At 41.5% G+C, this 15,826-nt stretch overlaps 1 protein-coding gene and 1 long non-coding RNA gene across 21 annotated transcripts in view; one reads left to right on the top strand and one right to left on the bottom strand.

Annotated features, from left to right (window-relative positions):
- The window catches only part of BICD1 (BICD cargo adaptor 1), a 148,185-nt gene that overhangs the window by 93,859 nt on the left and 38,500 nt on the right, over positions 1–15,826 (top strand). For 9 of the 20 annotated variants that reach the window (XR_014224039.1, XR_014224040.1, XM_082240455.1 and 6 more), the window contains exons 6-8: positions 3,537–4,628; positions 11,407–11,558; positions 13,784–13,991. Coding sequence is in view for 18 of the 20 variants with exons in the window: in XM_082240455.1 (XP_082096581.1) it covers positions 3,537–4,628; positions 11,407–11,558; positions 13,784–13,991 (1,452 nt within the window). In the remaining 2 variants the exon portion in view is untranslated. Of the gene's footprint in view, positions 1–3,536; positions 4,629–11,406; positions 11,559–13,783; positions 14,102–15,307; positions 15,508–15,826 lie in introns of those variants that run through there. The other 11 variants (XM_082240446.1, XM_082240458.1, XM_082240457.1 and 8 more) reach the window with 5 other exon arrangements.
- The window catches only part of LOC309542127, a 63,059-nt gene that overhangs the window by 18,769 nt on the left and 28,464 nt on the right, over positions 1–15,826 (bottom strand). The gene's annotated exons all lie outside the window — the stretch shown is intronic.

The following is a 15,826-nucleotide window of genomic DNA, read 5'->3' as shown; positions in this document are numbered from 1 at the left end:
TCTACTTGCACTTAATTGTGCTTTCGAACTGCTAGGTGGGCAGGAGCTGGGACCGAACGATGGGAGCTCACCCCGCCGCGGGGATTCGAACCGCCGACCATGCGATTGGCAAGTCCTAGGCGCTGAGGTTTTACCCACAGCGCCACCCGCGTCCCTCACTGTTTCCTCCTATGTGCATACAATTCCTTACTTCCTTTAACTATCCTGATCCTCAGGCAGTCTCCCTGGATTCTTCTCCTGTGCAATCCTGTCCCTCCATTCCACCTACTTATAGCCCAACATTGCAGATACATATATTTATAGAGTTAGGATAAAGTTTGCTTTTTTACATACAGTTTAATTATTTTTCCATAGAAGCAGATGAGTTTCAAGTTATAAGTTTATGGGTGCTAGACACTCTTAAATTTCCAGTGTTACAACTGGGAAATAGCTAGACCAGCCAGACCAGTGTGTATTAGAGTTACTGGTATTTGTATTAGGACACACCTGTGTGTATTAAGCTGTGTGTTGGACATCTAATTTTTGTAATAGCTAATTAAGCTAGACTTAATTCCTCTGGAATTAGCTAATTAAGCAAGGCTAACTTCCTCAAGGGACGCGGGTGGCGCTATGGTCTAAACCACAGAGCCTAGGGCTTGCCGACCAGAAGGTCGGTGGTTCGAATCCCTGTGGCGGGGTTAGCTCCCTAGCAGTTCGAAAGCATGTCAAAGTGCAAGTAGATAAAATTGGTACCGCTCCAGCGGGAAGGTAAATGGCGTTTCCGTGCGCTGCTCTGGTTTGCCAGAAGCGGCTTAGTCATGCTGGCCACATGACCCGGAAGCTGTCTGCGGACAAACGCCGGCTCCCTCATCCTATAGAGCGAGATGTGCGCCACAACCCCAGAGTCGTCCGTGGCTGAACCTAATGGTCAGGGGTACCTTACCTTTACCTTTAACTTCCTCATAAGGTGATAGCCAACAGAGCATCCAAATAACTTTGAGATTGGGGGTGGCATGGAACAAGATAGATTACTATTTTATAGTAGATTGTTTGTCAGTACAAGGCCTATATAGCTTGTGTATGACAACAGTAATACAGATGTATTACCTATCAAGATTATTGCCTAGAGCCAGGAACACTGTTCCTAATTATCTCTCTTCCTAATTATATATTCACCTAACATTTCCATAAATTACTATCCTTTATATGTCATGGGGTTTGAAATAATAATGGCCACCATCTACTAAACTAATTAGGTTTGGTTTTATTACATCTCATCAAACAAGTTGCACCACTCACACTTGATAGAGCTCATTTGCTGCTGTTCTTTTCTTTTAAAAAAATAATAATACACTGCTAGTCTAATGGCATTTCCCCCTCAAATTGCTATTAAAAAATATCTAAAGTATTTGGAATGGTGTGCATATCTCAACTAAAATTATCCAGGTTTGGTGGAAAATATTGTTGCCTATGACTAGTGACACAAATATTGGCTTATTTGCATGCCCCATTAAACCATAATTTGAAACAAATTATGGTTTCACATGAACGAGCAGCATGCAAATGCACACTGCCCAGAAAGGGTCTCATGCTGCTCCCTTTCTGGTGGACAAAGCCAGCTGCAGGCCAACATGTTGTGTCATCCGAATCTGGGCTCAAGAAACTGAGGCATCTAATCATAGCCTGCATTTTTATCAAGGCTTATAGTTTGATTAGGGTCTGTATTTTAAAATGAGCTTAAAGATTTTCAAATGTTTTATGCCAGGCAGAAGACCAACTGCCTAAGTACTTTGGCAAGATGTTTATCCTCCTGGACAAGGGGGCCCCCTGATTTATAGCAGAAAACAATTCTCAAAGTCGTAAAAAGGGAACTACAGGCTGAGACCAAGGTTACACTGACCCTACATAATTAATAGTTGGTAAACAGTAAAATAAAACCATGTGCCTTAAACTTGAGCCATATCTTCCTAAGGTTAAAGGCCAAGAGTAAATGGAAAAGAAAACAACTGGCTGAGAAGGGAAGTGTAAATAGAAGAAGAGGCTTTTATTTTGAGGCTGTAAACTGGTCCTTCCTTTACTTTGAGAAGGTTTATTCTTCTAAAAAGGCTATCTATGATAATGTATGAAATATACTGGCTTAAATGTAATTATGCAAAGGATCTAGAAATAAATAAATGTTAAATTCTTATTTCATAGAGTCATATTGCTGTAGGAGACCAGAGGGGCAAATGAGCCCAGCCCCCAAGCACTCCTGATATATGGTTGTCAGGCCATTGTTTAAAGACCTCCAAAAAGGAGATCTTTCATTGATGATGCATGAGAATATGAACCCAAGATCCCTGACATCTGTCTAAGATAAAAATTTAAAACTATTAACCATCTGTTTTGGAGGGCAATAGGGCAAGGAGGGCAAGAGGTGAGCTGGTAATTAAGGTTCCTTGTTGAGACAAATGTAAGATATATGACTACTTATTTGTCATTTATAGATAGAAGAATATATAGCTTTTTGTATCCCATAAAAGGCAATAGGAAATGGGTGTATCTTTTAGGATTGGTTATAGCAATCAGCCAATAGGAAATTCAACCAGGCTGATTGGACAGAGGCAGCCAAAGGAGGAGCAAGGGGCCTGGGCTGAGGAAATATAAGTGCTGGCCATAATGGCAGGAGCCCAGGCCAGAGCTTGGTAACCATATACCACTGTGCCTCTCATTTATTTGTCTGACAAATAAATTATTATTTTAATTTCTCTATTGCTGCGTTGAATATTTCATTCCAGCTAAGCGTTAACCACAAGCAGGGTGCTACAAAACTGGAAGCAGTTAATAAGGAGGATATAAACCACAAGCCCGGATTCAGACAACATAAGCCAGATTCTTGCTTATTTTGTCCATGGTGCAACTGCAGCAAGAGTGAGAGAGGAGCATTGTGGCAGCTTTTGAGTAGTGTGCGCCAGCAGTGCTGCTTGCTCACCTAGCTATAGTTTAATATGATGCCTTAACTGGGCCCATGAACACAGAACATGAGAAGAAATTGTTTATTTACTTTTGCTAGTACAATACCAATTGCTTTATAAATAACAGGAACGAGAAAAACCACCATCACCACCATAACAACCAGCAAAGGTGCAGGTTAAGACATTGTTTCTCTGGCATTTTAAATGACATTATTTTTTAGGTCTGATTGACAAGGAGGCTATATTTTAAGCACTGAAGCGAAGTCATCCATTTTGCTGTCTTAATTGACTTTGAAGTTGTGATGTATGTGGAAGGTGCTTTTCTTGTTTTTTAACTTGTGCTTTTTTGTTGTGCTATTATTTTAGTGTACTTTTTTATTGTGAACTGACCTAGGATGTATTTTTATGAAGGGCATCATACAAATGCCTTAAATAAATAAATTGCAACTTTCTTGCAAAATTTAAGATACTGTGTGATTTCTTAGGAGGAGGTGCCAGTTCCTAGGCTCGGTCTTTTTAAGATACCGATGGGTACTGAGCAGTTATTTTTGCACCCAGGTTCTTTTTTGAGACATTAATATTTTTCTCGCTGGGTTATTGCAGGTGGAGCGCGAGAAAGCTATTCTCCTGGCTAATCTTCAGGAGTCACAGACCCAGCTGGAACACACAAAGGGGGCGCTTACTGAGCAACATGAACGGGTCCACAGGCTCACTGAGCATGTCAACGCTATGAGGGGTTTACAAAGCAACAAAGAATTGAAGGAGCTAGATTTTGAGAAAGGCCGGGATTCTGGGGAAGAAACCCATGACTATGAAGTGGACATCAATGGCTTGGAGATTCTAGAGTGCAAATACAAAGTAGCTGTCACGGAGGTGATTGACCTCAAAGCTGAAATAAAGGCCTTGAAGGAGAAATACAATAAATGTGTTGAAAACTACACCGAAGAAAAGGCGAAGTATGAGAGCAGGATCCAGATATATGATGAGCAGGTGACAAACCTGGAAAAGTCAACTAAGGATAGCCACGAGAAAATGATGCAGATGGAAAAAGACTTGCAAAGAATTACAGGTGTTGCAAATGAGAACCACAATACACTCAACACAGCCCAGGATGAGCTGGTGACTTTCAGTGAGGAGCTGGCTCAGCTCTATCACCATGTGTGCTTGTGTAACAATGAAACCCCTAATAGGGTTATGCTAGATTATTACAGGCAAAGCAGAGTTACTAGAAGTGGGAGCCTCAAGGGACCTGATGATCCAAGGGGGCTTCTGTCCCCACGGCTGGCTAGGAGAGGGATGGCATCTCCAATAGAAGTGAGGACACCGACTGAGCAGATTTCAAGGGAGAGTGCAGAAGCCAACAAAGAGCAAAGTCCAACAAAGACACCCACAATTTCTCCAGTCATCACAGCCCCCCCTTCCTCCCCAGTTTCCGACACTAGTGACATTCGCAAAGAACCGATGAATATTTACAACCTGAATGCCATAATAAGGGACCAAATCAAGCACTTGCAGAAGGCTGTAGATCGGTCGCTGCAGCTGTCCCGGCAGCGTGCAGCAGCCCGTGAACTAGTACCTATGATTGATAAGGACAAGGAGGCCTTAATGGAAGAAATACTGAAATTGAAGTCCCTGCTGAGTACGAAACGAGAGCAGATAGCGACCCTAAGGGCTGTGTTGAAAGCCAACAAGCAGGTAAGCTGTTAACTGCCCATCTGCCATTAGAAAGGTTGTTGTTGTTGTTGTTTAGTCGTTTAGTTGTGTCCGACTCTTCGTGACCCCATGGACCAGAGCATGCCAGGCAATCCTGTCTTCCACTTCCTTTCGCAGTTGTTCAAACTCATGCTCTCTCACATAATTTATTTTATTTTAGGTACTCTTAACCCAAAATTACTTTAAAAGAACAGTTTAAGTTATTGCAACAGTGAACTTATTTCACTTAGTTTTTATTGAAGAAATTTGAGCATTCTACATAATAATAAATGTGGCATACACTCAAGATTGCATTGAATCCCAGAGGCCTAGGGAACCAATCATATTTTGCTTTTACATGGGGTCAGCTCAGACCTTCTCAAAACTTCAAACAAGCTCCTTTTTCTCTGTCCCTCATCTTTCATGTAATCCCAATTCCTTTCCTCCTTGTCTTGTTCAAGCAAACAATAGTTTGACATTATATGCAAGTTTGGGATTGGAAGTTGCTTCAAACAAACTATAGTGAGGCTTGAATGTAATAGCAAACTATAAACGAGGAGACAAAGGAAGGAACTGGAGCTTATGAGTGGAGGAGGCTGCTTGAACCTGTGGCATACTCCTGTTCAGAGCATTAAATCCGAACCAACTCATAGTGTCCAAAAATTGATAACTAACGCACTTTACAAGAATGTGTATTATGGAATCATAGAAATAGTTAATTATTCAGAGTTCGTAAAGACCTGAGTGGATACACAAACATGTTAAAAAAGACTAGTGTGGATTTGACTTGAGCTACTTTTTTTGCTGCAGTAGAACATGGGTAGAGCAGTCCTATGGGAAGGGAGAAATCTAGGTAGATGTATTTTCCTTTGCCCAGGAGGCTTGAGCTGGGAGGACAGAAGGTGAGGGCAGTTAAACACAAATGTATAATACATATCAGAAAAAAACCAACCAGTTGAAAGTCTGTTTTGGCTAATCAGTTTCTTTCAGTTCCATCCATTTGTATATGAAATGCACATGAAGTAATGCATGTGAATGTTGTGGATATGTTTCTTCAGGAGTGTGGTATTATCAAACTTCCCCTGGATGCTAGATTAAATAGATGGGATTGAAAAAGACTGATTACACATATACCAACCTTTTGGTCTGCTGATAGTAAAATACTAAAATACGAGGTGCAAACCAGCTAATTACGCTACCATAAAGCAATAAAAACAAACAAACCATAAACCAGCTAGGAAGGAATGTTTCTTCTCATCTTTTAATTGTGCTAGCTAGCAATTAACTTAGCTTAAAAAAATTGTATAGATAGCCTACCCAGAAAGTTGAGGTAATTTTAATCTATTTTAGTATTTTAACTTTGGTACTGTATATTTTAAAATAGGGGTGTAATTCTTCTTGATTTTCTTGTTTTATCTTTTTTATAAACTGCTTTGACTTTTTTACAATCAAGTGGTATATACTTTTTATGAAATGAACAAACGTTAATAAGGGTGTGTGTAATAAGAAATTCCGATACATATCAAAATGTGCAAAATGCATACAAAACACCACTTTTTGAACCAGTCAGGAGCTCTCTGCCTGAGTTGCTCCCACACCTTGCTTACGCGAAGATAGATAAGCGGCTCTGAAGATCATGCCTCAGCTCTGCACAACTTTGTTTTGGTAGTGTTGTTTATATGCTATAATGTCATGTGCTACCAGCCTCATGTTATTCTATATTCTGTACCTCTGAATTATTCTTGCTAGTGTTGCAAGGAGATCAGGAATACCTGTTACCCGTTCATGATATGCTCAAGAATCAATAGACACAGTAATGGAGAAAAAGAAAGTAAAAATTTATTGCTGAGCAATAGAGACCCAGAGGAATGATTTCCAGAGCCTGGGCCCTGAGCCCTGGGGGCTTTGGGTTTATATACAGTGGTACCTTGGGTTACATACGCTTCAGGTTACAGACTCTGCTAACCCAGAAATAGTACCTTGGGTTAAGAACTCTGCTTCAGGATGAGAACAGAAATCATGCTACGGCGGCAGCAGGAGGCCCCATTAGCTAAAGTGGTGCTTCAGGTTAAGAACAGTTTCAGGTTAAGAACGGACCTCCAGAACGAATTAATTACCGTATTTTTTGCACCATAACACTCACTTTTTTCCTCCTAGAAAGCAAGGGGAAATGTCTGTGCGTGTTATGGAGGGAATGTCTACGGGTGGCGGGGGGGATCTGCTGCAGTCGTGAGCAGAGGATCCATGGTTCCGCTTCCTTCCCTCCTTCGTGGCTCGCTTTGAAACAGCAAAGCAGGAGAAGAGCTGCTGAGTGGGGAGGAGAGAGGGACAGAGAGCCTGCTTCTTTAAAGGAGCAAAGCAGGAGAGGAGAGGAGCCGCTTACACGAGTGTAAGCGGCTCCTGTCCGGTTGGTTCCTTTAAAGCAAGCAGGCTCTCTGTCCCTCTCTCCTCCTCACTCAGCTCGCTACATAGCAGCAAAGTTTTTCAGCTCGCTAAGCTGGGGATGAGCGGGGAGGTGGAAGAAAAGCAGAGCCTGCTTGCTTTAAAGGAGCAAAGTGGGAGAGGAGCCTTCTCCTCTTAAACCCCTCTTCTGCATTATTAGCAGCATCCTTTTCCACCCACCCCAGGCGTGCTCCTTGTCCCTTGAGTGCTTTTCCTTCCCTCCCCACTTAAAACGTGGTTACAAAGCATGGATCCACATGGATCCTCAGGATTTTTGCATTGGGCTACTCCAAACTCACTGTCAGATCACATGTCTGTGGCCACAGCATGAACCACAAAAATCATACATCCACTGTTTCATTTAGTATATTTTTTTTCTTGTTTTCCTCCTCTAAAAACTATGTGCGTGTTATGGTCGGGTACGTGTTATGGAGCGAAAAATACGGTACTTAACCCGAGGTACCACTGTACCTTATTCCAAACAGCATTAAACATTACATATTCATATATTTTAGCAAAATCAAACCAATGAACAGGGGCAAAGCCCTTCCTATGTCCATGTAAAGATTGCTTCTGCTTTTCCATGTAAGTTCATAAGAAATCACCAACAGCCTTTACCCTATTTTCAGCAAATAAAGCATAAAGAGGAAAAAGAAACCCCTTTGGCAGTTGAAGCCAAAATCCCCCTTTCCTGTTATCAGGCAGATACATTACGTTATGTGGCAAACATCCAATTTCCTGTTTCTCAGGTCAGCATGTCCGTCTCATGCTTTTTTCGTGAGCCTAAGAAACAGTCTGAGGAATGTTCCTTACAGAAAGAATGCAGATGTAGCTAAATATATATTTGCTTTCTGCAAGCACAGCAACAGGGCAGAGAGAGACTTTGGGTCTTAAGATTTTAGGCATGTTTAGCATTAACAATTAAGCATTATTAGGATACATGGTTATGCATAAGGCATAAGGTTATACATAAGGTAAAACTCTTCCAAAAACACGATCAATCCTAAATACAGCTACAACAAACGCAAATGGTCTAATTGCCAAATCTTTAGTCATTGATCCAACTCTGTCACCCCCCTCCATTTTTCCTGTAAAGGGATGTGGGTGACGCTGTGGTCTAAACCACTGAGCCCCTTGGGCTTTCCGATCAGAAAGTTCGTGGTTCAAATCCTTGTGATGGGTTGAGCTCCCATTGCTCTGTCCCAGCATCTGCCAACCTAGCAGTTCGGAAGCACGCCAGTGCAAGTAGATAAATAGGTACCACTGCAGCGGGAAGGTAAACAGTGTTTCCATACACTCTGGTTTCCATCATGGTGTTCTGTTTCTCCAGAAGTTTAGTCATGCTGGTCACATGACCCAGAAAGCTGTCTGTGAACATACACCGGCTTTCTCAGCCTGAAGCAAGATGAGTGCCGCAACCCACAGTCGCCTTTGACCGGACTTAATTGTCCTAGGGTCATTTACCTTAACTTTTTACCTTTCCTATATGTAACAACACTAGACAGCGCAGTGCAGTCAGTATATTTACTGACAGGTAGTTCACTAAAAAAGTACAACAGAGTTTCTACCTCTGACTGCCTCTTGTTCTAGGCAGACAGCTTACAAATAGAAGGTGTGCCAGCAAATATTCTCCCAGCAGAAATTCAACACAGTTGATTTCCAGCCAGCCACACTACCAACACCTTGTTACAAATTCAGGGCTACTTATACTCTACTTTGTGCTGAATCATTGGCATCTGGCTCTGACTCATGCCTTACATGTTGTTAAAGTTTGTGGGTCGTAATTCCTTTGACCCAGTCAAATTCCTTTGACTGAGTCTGCTGCAATGGCCATGCAATAAATTTGACTTATTGCCACTCCGTCAAACTCCAATGGCGCCCACACGCTTCCACTCCGCACACTGCCACTCTTCTCAGTTGCCAGATAATAGCAGAGTTCACACGCAGCATAAAATGGCTTGTCTGTGTCGACGTAGTGTCTTCAATAACTCAGCTCAACACCAGTGCTTCTAATCTATAACTCATTATTTAGAAGCATAACAAACAGAAAAGAAAAACCTACAGAATTTACTGCACGCTTGCAGCTTTCTGCCTCTAACAAAAACGAAACTACCTTGCTCACATTCTCAGACAGACTGCTCTCCAGAGAGAGCTCAGCCCCACAGAGCACAGATCAAAGGAAAATGCCCGGGTCATGTGGGCAGTGTACCCAGTTAATAAGAACACTTCTGGAGTGTTAACTCTTAACTATCCAGAACCACAACCCATGTTCCTTGATTCACACCTAACAAGCTGCAGGTACAAGAACAGTGTAACCCTGTCTTGACTTTTATCTGCAAGCATAACTTATTCCAACAGGATCGTTTAATTTTGCTGTTGCAAGCTGCCATGTTCAGTGACAGTTACAGGGAATGCACATACAGCAGGTTAAAATCTAGCTTTTCCAGGTGATAGGGCTGGAATTTTGTGCTAGGATTAAAGATGTTCAAAAGAGGCCCGGGTCCTTTATCTGTTGTGATAGCTGCCTTAGCTCCAGTTTTTAGAAGGCTGTGGGGGACGTGTTTTAGTTATTGAAGGCCCTCTTACCTTTTCTTTTACAACTGAGGCACTGGAACTATCACCCCGTGTATTTGCTACTACGGTGGCACATGGAATCAAGCAATGAGACATTAGTTGGACACCAATAAAGGATGCTGTAATAGTGTTATTTCTAGCATCAGCAGGTATTGGCTTGTAGTTGACATTGGAGGCCCCTTCCAACTCTACGATTCAAAACTGTTTTGATAGCATTCTTCTAAAGAGTTGAGATTGGATGTAGGCACTAGTATTTCAGAGATTTGAAGGCAGTTTGAAAGAGTGTCATGTGTACACTCATCCTGAAGCACGTGAAAGTTAGTGGTACTTGCTAGGTGCAAAATAAGGATCAGGCAGGCTCAGCAATGGAGAATAAGAAGGTGAGGTTTATTGCCAGGCAATAAGGACCCAGTTTGGAATCTCTTCCAAAAGGAACTGGGACCCCGATTGACAGAAATCCAGAGGTCTTTATACCTGAGCAAATCACAGCAAATCATAGATCATGAGACAACCAAGAGGGATTCACAATATTGTCAGCGAGAATCAGCCAATCAGCAAGCTGTTGTCACGCAACCAGCTCCTGGTCAAGCACTGGTCAAGCACAGGGTTCTAGTTCTGCTTTCCGATGCTTGCAGTGACGCTTAGTCTAACCTTTCCCCTAGTTATGACAGGACAGGGAGTTTGGAGATTTTGTGGTTTTGCTCTTCCTGTTCTGTGGATTAATTTAGCCTGTATCTGAGGGGATTTTGTACCAGAATAGCTGATTCACGTCTTCCCCTTGTCCAGGGTACACGGATGTCGGTTCCTAACTTTGCTGTTCCAAGCAGTTTGCAGTTAGCTAAGGCACAGTTTCCCTTTGATTCAAAATGGATTATAAAATACTGTAATCCTTGATTATGTGTAAGCATATATGAATATATATTGAATATATTGATTACTGATAACTGATTATGTGGATAGCATAGGGGTAGCCCTTCTTCCTTGCCTCAATCCCACTTGGCTTCCAGTAAATGGGGTTTGCAGATATTTGTATTGTTTCAAAACACTTGACTGGAGTTGACGGTGGGGCAAAAGAACATTATACAGTGGTACCTTGGGTTACAAACACTGCAGGTTACAGACCCTGCTAACCCGGGAGTAGTATATTGGGTTAATAACTTTGCCCCAGGATGAGAACAGAAATCGCGCAGGAGGCCCCATTAGCTAAAGTGGTACTTCAGGTTAAGAACAGTTTTAGGTTAAGAACAGACATCCGGAAAGAATTAAGTTCGTAACCAGAGGTACCACTGCACCATCGGGATGACGTATCCCTCAGACTGCTTTCACCTTTTTTCAGCCAAAGAAAACTTTTGCCTCATATGTTTGAAATGCAGTGTGTTCCAGTTGTATTGTATAAGCCAGATAGAAATAAATTTGCACTAATGACATGCTGTGTAAATGTGAGTATATTGTCTCAGCTGGTTAAATATTACAGTTGTTGAGCTAAACATAGCATCTTCGCTTCTGTTTCTTGTAGTTTCTGTTCCATCCGGCCTACCTTTACTGTCACAATCAGTATGCTTCTCAATCTCGTTTGCTGGAAACCACAGGAGGGGACAGTGCTGATGTCCTCAGGTCCTGCTTACTGGTTTCCCACAGGCATCTGGTTGGCCACTGTGAGAACAGGATGGTGGACTGGGTGGGCCACGGCCCTGACTCAGCAGACTCTTCTTATTTTGTGTTCTGAAATATACATACATATATAATGGCTGTGTCTTTGCTTCAGACAGCTGAAGTGGCTCTGGCTAATCTGAAGAATAAGTATGAGAATGAGAAGGCCATGGTGACAGAAACCATGACTAAACTACGTAATGAGTTAAAGGCTTTGAAAGAAGATGCAGCAACCTTCTCATCCTTGAGAGCCATGTTCGCAACCAGGTACCGAAATACTTTTATAAATAATAAATAAATTTAATTTCGTTATCATATATACCTTGACATAAAGCAATCTAAATAATAAAGAAAGATAGTACATTGGGATAATGCAAGTGATTTTAAAGAATACAGTGGAACCTTGTTTCCCGAACACCTCTGTTATTGTACATTTCGGCTCCCAAACGCCAAAAACCCAGAAGTACTGTACTTTTCTGCATGTAAGACGAGCTCTGTTTACTTTATAATAATGTTTTAAAACTGGGGGTGTCTTATACACGGGTAGTGGGTATGGGTGATGGGTGTTTGGTTCCATCCCCCCCAAAAGCTCAACAACTCTGTGCAATCCTCCCCCCCAAAAGTCCAACAACTTATACACAGGGGCGTGTTATACGGTAAATGCTTCCATTTTCGAACATTTTGCAGAACCCGAACATGCTCTTGCAACCAATGGGAAGCTGCGCCTCGGTTTTCAAACATTTTGGAAGCCGAACAAACTTCCAGAACGGATTTCTTTCAAGAACTGAAGTACCACTGTAGTCCATTTATTTCTTTTTCTCATTAAGAGTTCTCAAAGTCCATTCTTGCTTAGCAGGCAGATAGTTAATGCTTACTATCTTATAGTGCAGTGTAGCCCAGCTGACTTAAATAGGGCTTACTGGTACTTTCAGGTAAGTGTGGTTGGGATTGCAGCCCAAGTCAAACACCCCAACTTCACAAGTCCATTCCCCCATCAGTCTTTACAGCAATCTCTATTATCAACTGTGATAAAATGCAGATCCCTGTTATGACGTCTTGTGCTTCCAGCAATCACACTCTTTCGGAAATATGGCCTTCTTTCCCAAGAGAAAATAAGACAAACACGTAGTTATTTATGTCATAAGGGCTCAGGTTCATTTCAGTTGGGATATGAGGTTATCAGTTATTACAAGCTGAATATGGCCAAGATTCTTTTTATAATGTATTCGAATTACTTTTAAAGGAAAAAACAAAACAATAAAGGCACAAAATTCAAACTTATAATCTTAAAAAGGGGGGAGAAACAGGCTTATGAAGCAGTAATATCAAGAGATTTGGGTATACTTAACAGTACTTTGAATTAAATTAAGAGGAAAAATTGATACTTTAGTATGGAGAGGTATTAGGCATATAAATAATAAAAGTTTTCAAATTCCCTAAATCTTTCCTATTTTTACTGCAGAATTTCTGATGAGCTTATACTTTAGTAAAATTTGGGAGTTACTTAATTTGATCGTTCTTTCTTTCTGAGCTTCACTGGAGAGTTTCACTTCTTTTCAAATGCAGTCCATGTAGCAGTTAATATATAAAGCAGTGGTTCTTTTATATTATCAAATTTGCCATTAATAAAGCATTTAGACAGTTGGGAACAAAAAACAAATCAGTTATTGATAAGCATCAAAGTCCACTTAAGTGCAGAACATTGTGACTTTTTGAGTGCTTGGCTTGTACTGAAAGAGAGTTCCTGTAAGCAAAGAAGCTCTGGTTTCAGTATAATTAAATATGCTTTCCTCCAGCTGATTACTAATACTATGACATAATGTCTTGGCTCTGTTAGGAATATTTCTACTTAAAACGTCCTGGGGTCATGTCCATTTTTAATTTACATTGCAATATAGATTACATTAATTTAATTTAATTTCCTTAAGCAAGTCCTGCCACACCTTCCACCTTTCCAGCAGATCAGATAAATGTTAGTAGCACCATATATAAGTTTGAGAGCAAGTAAGAGATGGGAAACTGAGGAAATAGTCTTCTTCAATGTCTTAGGCCTATCCACACTTGTGCTTGTTGCATGATTTCAAGTCACGGGACTGAGAGGGTTTTTCACTCAAATTGGTTTTGTTCAGTGGGTTTCTTGGAGCCTTTTGCTTGGCTGACCATTTTTGATTGCATATTGTTTTGTTTTTCTCTCTCATTGAATTGAGAATAATTCAGGGCAGGTCCATGTTAGAAATGTCTTATGGCCCATTGACTCAGGCAAATTTAGTACCTTTTTCTGTCATGGAAAAGCATTAAATTCGCCCAGACTGCACATAAATATAGCCAGCAGGCAGCAACATCGGTTACTTTAGGCATAGTTTTTCCAGCTGCCATGATAACAGGTGATGGGTACTTTCTTTATATGTAGCTGGTTCTTGCTGACATTTCTCCATGAGGGACATTCACATAATCTGAAAGACACTTCTCTCTCCCTCTGTCTCTCTCCCCAGGTGTGATGAATACGTAACACAGTTGGATGAGATGCAGAGGCAATTGGCAGCTGCAGAGGATGAGAAGAAGACCTTAAACTCTTTGCTGCGGATGGCTATCCAGCAAAAGCTCGCCCTCACCCAGCGTCTGGAAGACTTAGAGTTTGATCACGAGCAGTCCCGGCGGAGCAAAGGCAAACTTGGAAAGAGCAAGATCGGCAGCCCTAAAGTAAGTGAGGAGGCATCAGCCACCGTGCCAACCATAGACACTTTCCTCCTGCATAGTCAGGGCCCACAGCAACCAAACATACTGGTCAGCAGTGGCACTCAGAGGAAAAGGTATGCATGCAGTCGTCTTTATAGTACAGTGCAGTGGCCTGACTTGAATTAAGGTCATTCACTGAATTGCAAATAATGAATATATTTTGGCTGGGGTCGTTGAGAGATGGGGCTGTGTGAAGAAGCGACTTTTCAAAATGTGAAGCCTGGCTAGTAATTCCATCTGCTCATAATATTTTTTTCTTCCTTTTGATATAGTCATAGATCATATTCTGTTAGCATTTCAGCATATTCTGTATGTTTTGAATGTATCTGCTTAATACATAGCAAAAATAAACCTCTTAATGGGGCGGGGTGAAGTGGAGGGGCATGTCTAAGAGGCATATCCACATCCAGGGAAATGATCCTCTGATAAACTAAGGTGCTTATAAACTTTCCTTTTTCTCTTTATTATTGAAATGTGGGCAAGGAATGTGATTACCCTGATGTGCTTCTCAACACCTGTGTTAAAATGAATAAATGTTCAATAGCAGATGACTTTTATTCAAACCCAGAAACAAATGCTAGTGGTTTGCAGAGTTGCATATAGTTCTGTGGCAGTCCCACCAACAGGGGGAGGAAGGTCAAGGAGAAGATGGTGGACAAAAGATCCCCCCACTTTGTGGGAACAACTTCCACAAACAGTATCTAAACAAGATTCCCCCTGTTCAGAGACTTTTAGGGCAAACTTTCATTGTCTGTGTACTACATGTTCAGCATAAATGTTAAATACAGATATTATAAATGAAATGGAAAATATGCATGATGCCTAAATAATAATTAAAAACCTATATTGGGGGATGAGAATTGGATGTGGGGGCCTGCACAAGATGTAACCCACCAAGCCACACCACCACCATGTATTATGGCCTCAAATTAGTGACAACACTGAAGAAGAGCCCCAAGCAAGCAGCAAAAAACAGATTTTATTGACTCTATGGTGGGCCATTGTACACGGCAGGTGATCTATACTCAGCTTGATGGGTCATGTTGAGCAGCTTGTATTTTCTCTTTCTAAATTTTATAAGCGAAGCTTCCCTTTATAGGAAATACGTTTTCCTGTGGGGTGGCAGCAATGATAGGGGTGGTGACAACATGCTGGTTTGCTTTGTGGAGGGTGGTGGTGGGGAAAGGAATGTGCTAATGTCATTCAAGGAGCCATTGCTCAGTAATTAAAGTAAAAACTCTTTTGTTTTCGTATGTATTTTTTCTTGGATCTCCTGCAAGACTATTCTCACCTTCCCCTTGTGATCAGAGCCATCCCAGGACTTCAGGGACCCACCTACTGCCTTTATTAAGAACCCCCCCTGATCACACCTCCACAGAATCATTTCTTCTGAGGGGCCCCCCTTCCATGGCCTCCATGAATGAATTCTTCTATGGGCACCGTCTCAGCAAGGAAAAAAGGTTAACCGTGGCCATCCCAGGTAAACATTTTTTCCTTGGGTGCATGTAGTGCAAAATGATTAGCTGAGTATAGTGGGAATCCCCGCCAAACACTGCACATACAATTTTTAATTAGGGCTCATTCTTCCGTCTTTTATAGATTTGCATCTTTAGACTGCCCCAGACTACTCCTACATGATAATCAGTGAAACTGTTCTGGAGTATGTGATTGGAAGATTTCATCTGAAGTGCCCTCTGCTCATTTCAAGCAAAATTCTCAATGGGTCACATTTCCCTCTGGCCCAGGTCAGATAGTCAATCAAGGCTTCAGAAGCAGTGCTTTATGAAGCCAGGAAGGCA

This window comes from Podarcis vaucheri, assembly GCF_965113315.1.
Source record: "Podarcis vaucheri genome assembly, chromosome: 10".
Classification (NCBI taxonomy): Eukaryota; Metazoa; Chordata; class Lepidosauria; order Squamata; family Lacertidae; genus Podarcis; species Podarcis vaucheri.
The sequence above is the reverse complement of the archived record's forward strand: the minus strand, read 5'-3'. Positions and strand labels throughout refer to the sequence as shown.